Below are 9,420 nucleotides of genomic sequence, written 5' to 3'. Positions count from 1 at the left end.
CCTGCGCCGGGCCCGCCCGCTGTCCTGCCCCGCCATGAAGTTGAGCAGCCGCGGCCGGGGATGCTGCGCGGGCGGCAGCCGGGAGCGCGGGCCGCCGCCGCGGAGCCCCTTCGTGCACCAGCTGCGCTTCAGCCCCCTGGAGAAAGCCAAGGTAGGGGCGTGCGGCCACCGGGCCCCCCGTCCTCGCCGCCGCCGCCTCCTTCCGCGCGTCCCCCGCGGCGCTCCGGCTGCCGGGCCGCGTCCTGCGGCGGGCGGGGGCTCCGCGCTGCCGGGGCTTTGTGAGCCGGCGGTGCCGGGCAGAGCCGGGGCAGCGGTGCCGGGCGTGTGCGAGGCGGCTGCCGGGGGCGGCCGTGCCCGGGCCGGGCGGGCGGGGGGATGGGGGCGGCTGTGATGCTGTAGCGCCCGGCGCTCGCAGGGCGTGCGCCTCAACTTGTGCTCCAACGCCTTCTTCAAGGGAAAAAAAAAGCTGTTGGTGAGGGGTTTTTTTGTTTTGTTTGGGGTATTTTTAATAGGTTGTGTAGGCATTTTGAGATTTGGGAGTTTTTTCGTTTTTCTGGGTTTTGGGGTTTCTTTTTGTTTTGTTGTTTTATTGTGTTGGTTTTTTTTTTTAAATGGGTGGCGGGGGAGCAGCCCTGCGGAGCCACTCTTTAGCAGCGTCAAGGTAGGAATTAACCTGGGCCGAGACATCCCATGCAGCCGAAGTTTGGCCCCTGGGTAAATAGTCCCTGCGGCGTAATTTCGGTATTGTGCAGGTAGCGGTAAGACTACAGGAAGCAGTATTAAAATGCAAATTTACAGTTGCGTGGCTTTTTATTTCATTGTTTGGTTTTGGTTTTCTTTTCTTCCCCCTCCGTGCCTCTGCGTCTCCTCGCACAGTGAGCAGTAAGTGGTTGGGTATTCAGAGGGCATGGCCCTTGTCTTAGGCTTTCGGTAAGATCTGGGTCGCTTGCTGGAGGAAGAAATACCGTCAGAGCCTCACCTAATGAGAGGCTGGCCATTTCTGCCACTTCCATCACATCACTTCAGCTTTTTGAAGCTGTTGTTTTGGGAGCCTAACAGTCTTCGGTACCTGTTAATACTGGAAATTATGATCCACTAATACTGAGCCTCTTGGGTCAAGGCGCTTTAGATCCAGCCTTGATTTAATTGCATTCTGAGTGAAGTTCGTTGTTGCACTGCCCTGTTGCTGTCCAGATACTTAACACAAGATATGTATGGCCTGACTTAAAAAACATCGGAATGTGCTGCATGATACATATTTGGCAGCTCAAAAGTTCATAGTAGACTCCATCAGAAAAGGTTTCTACTTTTTAATTAAGTTGCCCGCTATGTATTCAGTGGTTTTTGATAAATCGTTGCTTGAGCCAGAAGAGGGAGAAAAGGTTTGTGTCATTTGCCTAATTTAGTTCATATCTAGGGCTTCCTCAATAAGTTGCATAGTTGCAAAGTTTTCCTTTCCATGTACTTTGTTCCTGAAGTCATGGTTAATATGCGATTAATGAGGTAGAAGTCTTTCAGGGAGCAGAGAGAAGCAAAGATAGCACATGTTCACATGGACTAGGATTGTCTCCAGTTATAACAATTAATGTTGCTTTCTGCTAGGTTATTTATAAGAAATTTTTAAAATACTGGTACGAGAGCAGACTCTGTTTAACAGTTTTTGCAGTATTGAGTCTCATAGGAGCTACTAGCCTTGCTGATCTGATGTTAGTCCTGACAGACCTTGAGGTGCTTCATCAGGGAAGTGACTGGCTGTAGAACACACCTGCCTTCTGTGTGTGTAGAACACACCTGCCCTGTACATAGGTATGAGATGTGACCTTTTCCAATGGATTTCAAGGATTTGTTGTTTTCAGTGAAGATGAGGACACGTGTTTAAACTTCTGTGGTTTGTCACAGCGCACAGGCCAAAGGAACAGCCCCCTCACCAAAGACTGTGTCTCAGACTCACTTTTTAAGCGAGCGGTCTTTCACTGATACACAGTGGTACAGAGTTCTTTAACCCAACCTCTCATCAGTTTTACTGTTGCAGTTTTATGTGGGGAAAAGCCCATAAGCTGGCATATGGAACTATGGAAGATTTTTTTTCTTTGCCTTAGTCATACTTTTCTAGCCTCTTCACTGATGAAAAGTTGTGCTTGAGACAGAAGCAGTTAAAGCAGAGCTGTGGAACTGCTCCTCTTGAGAAGAAATCCCTCCAGGTGAATTACAGAAGTGTGCATTCTCTTCCCTACAGCCCTGGACAGCTGCAGAGGGCTCTGTGTGAGCTATTGCAGCTGAACTCACTTTCTTGTTCAGCTGTAGGCACATACTGTGTCACAGGCTTTTCTGTCTGTCCTGTGAATCTAACGGGGGGGTTTTTGGGATTGCACAGTCTATTGAGGAAGGTTAGGAATGTAGGTACAAGAGGTAGGGAGCCCAGGGGACTGGGAGACAAGACTGCTTTGTCCAGTGGTCTGTTGTCTGTTGCTGATGGTCTGCCAGATAGCTGCATTATCTTCGCTACAACCTCGTCCTGCAGTCTGCGAGAGACTAGATTAGCTTTTTTATTCATTAATGCAGCTCAGAAGTAGAGGCCTTTTAGCACGTTCCAGCCTGAGACTGGGGAGTGAAAGAAAGGTAGAAAAGTACAGAGGGTAAAACAAACACAAGGAGGAAGAACAACAGCAAAAAGAAATACATTTGGCTGTCAAGGAACTGTTCACTGACATTACAAAAACTGGGAGATTACAGGAGCGTAAAAGTAGTAAGCCTGCTTCAGACCTGAGTCTCATCAGTAGAAATGATGGCTGTTTTACTCTGATCTGAGGGTGACTGTAGGAGTCATTCTTGGAGCTACCTGTTTTATTTCAGTACTATAATAAAAATATTCTTTCTGTGAGAAAGACAGACATGATTTTATTAACCATGGATTTTGTTCATACTAATGTCTTACCTGTCATGTAAGTTCAAGCTCTTGATTCTTGTTACCACTTCAGAACAGGTAGAAGCATTACTGGAGCTGTCTCTAAGCATCTGCAGCTTTTTTCCCTGCTACTTCAAAACACAATACAATGCCATTTTCTTTTCTTCCAGTGTTTCTGGCCCTTTTATTTCACCAGTACTGGTGTTCATTTGGTGCCTTGGTGAGCTGATTTGGCTCATTAAGCCAGCATATCATTGTGTTTTTTCTGTGTTCTGATTATTTTCTTTTGCTGGGATGGTTGGGTTTTTTCTCACTAATGAGCTATATTGGCTCACTGCTAGCTCACATAGTGCTAGAGCTGACTCAAGGGGAGGATTGAGGAGAGAGTGAACAGGACCGCTCTTTCACTGCAGTGATCTGTTAGATTGGCTTAGCTGCACAGGAAAATTTCTCCTCCTGTATTTATCTCCATGAATGTGTCTGTTGGGGGACTTGCAGAGTGGGAAGGTGGGTAAGAGAATTGTTGAGGAATTAATTCCTAGCTCCTTCACTGCCGTCTTTGGTGAGTTGAGCTATAGGGATGATAATAGTGAGGAAGTACAAGTGTGGGGCAAGATGTAATCTTTATCTGATATGTGTGAGAGAAAAATCAAAACCTCTACCATGTCAAATACTATTTTCTTTTCTCAGTATGTGACCACTACTTTGTAACAAGTCCTGGAAACTTTGTTGTGAATAAACTGTTTTCAGTGATGTTTCTCACTGTATTGCTAATTTCCAGGTTGCATTTTTTCAGCTCCCCTGTGCATGAGAGCTATGATAGTGGATTTCAAGACAAGGAGCAGACCTAGAGAAGTAGAAACAAAGGTACTCTGTGATTCTCTTGTTCAGTTCTTAGATAAGTAGGATGAGATATTTTGGAGAACTTGGAATTTGAGTTCATATTTTATACCTTCATTGTGAGGCCATACTTAAATCTGAATGCAGTCTCCCTAAACAAGGAGAACATATGATACCTATTTAGTTTAAGTGACTTGCCTTTCACCCGATTTAAGACCTTCTGATGGAAGAATGGAGATCAGTGTCCCAGGGCAGCCTTCCATTACAAGCTGTCCATGGGTCTTTCACAGTATACAGTGCAGCTTCTGAGAAACTAAGTTGGACGCTGTAGGCCAGCAAGTGTTAAATAAGCTGCAGTCAGCCCCCTCTTGAGATTTCTTTGGTCACGAGCTGAACCCCTCAAGTACAACTCTGGGTGGGCCTTTAGGGGTTTTTAAATGTATCTCAAAGCACAGGTGTTTACATCTGACTTATTGCCAAACAGAATTTTTAATTTTAATAGAAGACATGTCTCTGTGAACATCCCAAATACATAGGAATGTGATCACTGAAATAGTGTCTACGTAAGGTCAGAGCCAGTGTGTGTGTGTCTCCTGCATTCTGACCTCTGACAGTGGCCAGTGGGGACAGGATCTTCTCCTTTTTCTGTCTGACACTGACGCTATTGCTGTACATAGGTTTTACAGGATAGAAGCTTTCTTACCTGCGAAGATGTCTGAACATCTTCCCAGGTAAGATATAGACTGAACTACTTTTCAAATGTCAGTGTCTTTCTTGATTCCTAACTTTCTTCAGGAGGTAGACATACTTTTCTCTCCTACCAAATTTCTTGTGTGAACAGGTGACCTACTACCTGCTAATAAGGGGCTGGTGTCACAGCCAGACCCTGTACATCTGGTGCATTTGCTTCTTGCTGGCCATTACCATGCCTGCTGTCTCTGGAAGATCAAGAGGGCTTTTCAGCACATTTATGGCATCTTTCATGAAATTAAGGATGCAACTTCTGCTTCCATTCTGTGACTAAAATTATGGCACCAAAATGATCTTTGGTACGAAGGATTGGTACAGAGAGTCAAGGGATGGGATACCTCACTACCAATCACCCGCCGTTCAGCTTTGCCCTGGAGTAGAAGACTTGAGGAGTGGGAGGGAGGGATGGAGGAGTCATGAATTCCAAAGGTCTGTGTCCTCACCTGCATTTTGTTTCCCTTATTTCTTAGTGGCTGGTCCTTCTCATTTTACAAACTGAGAAGGCTGCTGCTCTCATCTCCAGAATGTTCCTCTGTTTGCTGCCAGACGTGGTGGTCTTGTCAGTGGATGCAGAGTTGTGTGAGTTGGTGTAACTTTGGTGCTCATCTGACCATTGTAGTGTGGGAAGTTTTACTGGTTCATTTGGGAAACTAGCCTTTCTAAGGGAAAAAAATACCCCTTTTTCTGTCACTTCTGCAAACTGAAGGAGTCTACACAGGGACTGGAATCTTGTTCTGGAGAGTGAGATCATGGTTGTTACAAGATGATGGTGCCAGTCTGAACCATCACTGTAAAATCCAACTGCAGTGGGCTGGTAGTTTAGGGCTTGAAAGTGGTATCTTGGGCTTTTCTCCTGCTGTGTGTTCCCTGTACCTACCCTAGATTTACAGATTTGTGCACCTACAGAGTGAGATGGTTGTTGAGCTGTTTTGGGAAGTGAGAGGAAGTGGAAACTGAGCTGCATGATGACTAGATCTGCATCAGGGAAGAGAAGAATATGAATTAAGCTTTCCACAGCAGCCTGGAGATGCGTCAGATTAAGCACAACATGAGACAGCACCTTATGCCTCGTTACTCATCCTTGCCCAGCTATTGTGGTGTTGAAAAGTGTGCTTTTTTTAATCTTATCTGGCATATCTGGAATTGAATTGTATTCTGCTGTTTCTACTATTAGATATTTTTAAGTTAAGAACTGGTATCAGTTTCTAGGAATCACTGACCTTTTCAGTCTGAGATTGTGTTAGAATAATGCTTTTTTTATTATTATTATTTTGCAGATTGCCTTCATGACCTTGACTCTGTTTCCTATCCGACTCTTTTTTGCTGCTTTTATGATGTTGCTGGCCTGGCCTTTTGCCTTCATTGCTTCAATGGGATCTGATGAGCAGGAGCTTGAAAAGCCCCTCTCCTGGTGGCGAAAGTGAGTCACTGATGTGGTGAAATACTAAGAGAATCATTATACAGTTGAGCAGTTTCAAATAGAGGAGATGGGAAATACCTTTTACCTGTCTGAGATCTGCTTCTCTCTTCAAAAGAAAAATATAAAAATTGTTAAACACTTTCCTCAGGTGGGAAACTAGAAGTGCCTCAACTCTTTGATTTACCAGGTGATCCAAGAATTATATTGGTAATCTCTGGCTTCTTACCTTTATTGAGGATGTAGCATGAAGCCTTGTTGTGGCATCTTCAATTGCATTTATTCCTGTAATGTCAACTTTTGGTTATGAAGATTGACTCTATGGAATGTGCCCAGATTTCATATTCTAAACTGTTGTTTTAAACTGCTTCACCCCATTGTTTTCTGCCCCACGATGAACTGACAAAATTTGTGTTGATTCCCTGGGGGCTTGCCCCATACTTTGGTGCTTATTAAAAGTCTGTGGTTGCTTTGATATTGCAATGCTAATTAAGGTAGAATGTAAGATAGTGTCCTCCCATCCATGAAGACTGCCATTTGAGGAGCAGGAAAGGAGGGGTGTATCACCTCTTCTGCAGACAAATTTAAAATTAGGAGCTGGCACTAGCATGAAGGAAGCTGATTGTGTTTTTCATTACATGAGGGAAGGAGGTTGAGAACCACAGAGGCTTGTCACTTTACATTTCATTTGGAGTGATATCAATACAATAACTAATGGAATAATTGGCTGCCTTCAGTTTTGCATACAGTCATTTTGAATCTTTTTAGATTCTCCCTTCCCCATGTAATCCAATTTTCAGTGTTACCCTGCTCTTCAGCCTCCAATCCCTGTAAGTGTTACCATTTGTGGTGTTTGATTTTTGTACTCTGTTGGTTCAAAGTTTCTTTTTTCATGACTGTGACTGTTTAAAAAACCAGACAAAAACCGAAAATCTTTCCCACCCCAGCAAAAAAAAAAAAAAAAAAAAAATCCACAAGAAACAAAAATCCAAACCACTTTAGGAGGAGATGGGCAAAAGGGAAGAAAGTAAAATATTTCCAGAGCTCCCATATGTATTATGTAGGCATTCCTGTATTTGAGAATCTCTGCCCTACATTTCTCCCCTGTTTTGTTTGGGTAAACTTGAAACCAAGAATTATGGTAAATGCATTCTAGCAATATCCTAATAGCATATTTCAGGAGTCAATTCATTAGAGCTTTTTAACGTTTTACTAGAAAACCTTTTTAGACATTGTGTAGAAGAAACTTAACAGTCATAGTCTGAGTAAAAATTAATGATGAACTAAATGCCAATCTTGGAGACTAAAATGAATTAATGTTCAGGTATAAAATGAAATTAAACAGCATCTTACCTTGAAAGTGGTTTTAAATCAGCTAAGAAAGAGAAAAACAAAGTGTGTGCAGTGTTCCAGCTCTGTTTTAAGCATCATATCCTATCTGAACTTTTGTCATGCATGTAATGTTTTTCTTTTCATTATTTTAAGGTGTTCCTGTGGCAACATAACTGTTTTCCCAACTCTTTACAGGATAGTGGATATTTTGCTGAAAGCAATAATGAGGATGATGTGGCTTGCTGGTGGATTCCACTGGATAAATGTAAAAGGCAGACGGGCGTTGCCAGCAGAAGCAGCAATATTAACAGTGGCTCCCCATTCTTCCTACTTTGATGCCATTCCAGTAACTATGACCTTCGCCTCCATTGTGATGAAAGCAGAAAGCAAAGACATTCCTGTTTGGGGAAGTAAGTTGGTAGATACTTACTTTTTAAAGACCAATTAAAAATTATTGCTTAGGAAGTTCACTGGGTGGGTATGAGAAGGACTGAAACACACGGGGAGTTTTGCTATGAGGTATGGTGGTGCCCTCCCAGAAATGTGTTTTAGGAATGTTGTGTGCTCTGAATGCTACCCTGCCTTGAGGGAGTGCTGCTAATCCTTCACACATCAATAAGTTTGTTTCAGGCAGAGTGTGAGAGATGAGCAAGAACAGATTGTTGTGCACTTGGGTTTAGTCATGAGAAAAGCAGATGCCTGAGTCAGTAGTGCTTGAATACTATCTTTGGAATTATTAATGTAAGTTCTCCCAAATGTTTGAGAGACACCTGTAATTTTTGGTGCAGTTGTGACAGGAAAAAAATTGTGTAAGTCTGTGTGGAAGCATTTTGGAGAAACTCACTATCTTGTGTCTAGTGACCAGCAAAGTTCAAAGAATACTGCCATGTCTCATTGTGTAGATTTTTATGGGTAATATAAAAGTGACAAAAGATTTTACTTTGGCCATGGGTAAGACTCTTCAATTTAAAAGAATAAACAAAAGCTTTGAGTTCCTTTGCACCTAAATGGAATCAGGCTGTTGGTGTTGACATCCTTCTAAAATTTAGTTAGACAATATGTTTTTAAGGTGATATTCATACACCAGAAGCTGAGACATGGCCACAAAGGGTGAGTGGTTAGATATGGAAGTTTCGTTTAAGGAATCTTCATGTAAGGGTCTGCCTGTATGAGGTAAAGCTCAGGCCAGATCTGTAGTTGTATCTTAATTTCCTTGAGTATCTTACTAAAGGAGTTTGGAAATTTGTGGCAGTGAAAAAAAATGTAAAAATGAATAGATGCTTTGAACAAAAAGAAAAAGGGCGCAGACAGGTAGGTGTTTTTGAAAACAACTGTGTGCAAACAAGCATAGTGTGAAAACAAAAAGAAACTCAACTCCCTTGTTCAGTACTGAAAGAGGATACTGTTGTGAGACAGTATGTTGGCAGTCCTGTACAGCATAGGTGTATCCAGGCCAGCTTGGGCCTTAGGAGCAGTCCAGGCATAGAAGCAGAGGCTGATGTATCTTCTTTCTCAGGTGACTCAGTTGGCTGTTTAATAATTGTTGGCTCAGCAAAATAAAAGGAGTCTGTGTGGAACTCCCTTTGACTTGAAGGTGGTCTGTCTGGAGCACCCAGATTAAATGAGGTAGCTCCAGTCCATGTTGTGTTACTGCAATTTGATGAAATGGCAGGATGGCATTTGACAGAATGCTACAAGGGCTACTTGACTGTCCCACACAGTAGATTCAGTGGGAACCAGAACAATCTCTAGGGATGTGGAGGTTGTAGTTCCAGGGAATGTAACACAAGTAATGCGTATTGAGTAGTTCAAAGTATTTTCTAAGTACGTAATTTAATTTTGAGGTGACTTTTACAGGATTCCATCGAAACTCTAGACTTCCTACAATACATTTTAAAAATTATTCACTTCATTTAGTTCACGTGTGAGTATAACCAGTTACAGAAAAAGAGAACATGTAGTGATTTGATGGAGTATTACTGGAATGTACAGTGCAGTCAAATAAATGAATGTTTTGTCTAGTGTGGCTGCATTCACTTTATGCTTGCAGCCACAAAAGTTGTGTTGTCACTTGTGAAGGGTTCACAAAAATGCCACAGAAGTGAGGCATACCAAAGGTCGTAACTGCGATTCAGAGTTCAAAAATCTTTTTTGTTTTTAAGGGTGGACTTCCATA

General features: G+C 42.8%; 1 protein-coding gene across 4 annotated transcripts in view; it reads left to right on the top strand.

The window, feature by feature from the left end:
• The first annotated feature begins 6 nt into the window (after window positions 1-6).
• Window positions 7-9,420, top strand: part of LPCAT1 (lysophosphatidylcholine acyltransferase 1) — a 66,248-nt gene continuing 56,834 nt past the window's right edge. For 2 of the 4 annotated variants that reach the window (XM_042048626.1, XM_042048624.1), the window contains exons 1-4: window positions 7-151; window positions 3,702-3,772; window positions 5,773-5,915; window positions 7,440-7,654. In XM_042048626.1, the coding sequence (XP_041904560.1) occupies window positions 61-151; window positions 3,702-3,772; window positions 5,773-5,915; window positions 7,440-7,654 (520 nt within the window). In that variant the 5' untranslated portion in view covers window positions 7-60. Of the gene's footprint in view, window positions 152-3,701; window positions 3,773-4,973; window positions 5,075-5,772; window positions 5,916-7,439; window positions 7,655-9,420 lie in introns of those variants that run through there. The other 2 variants (XM_042048625.1, XM_042048627.1) reach the window with 2 other exon arrangements.

Source organism: Corvus kubaryi, unplaced genomic scaffold (assembly GCF_017639235.1).
Source record: "Corvus kubaryi isolate FWS band 111438036 unplaced genomic scaffold, C.kubaryi_AGA036_p1.0 68, whole genome shotgun sequence".
Lineage (NCBI taxonomy): Eukaryota > Metazoa > Chordata > Aves > Passeriformes > Corvidae > Corvus > Corvus kubaryi.
This window is presented reverse-complemented; position numbering and strand designations above follow the sequence as displayed.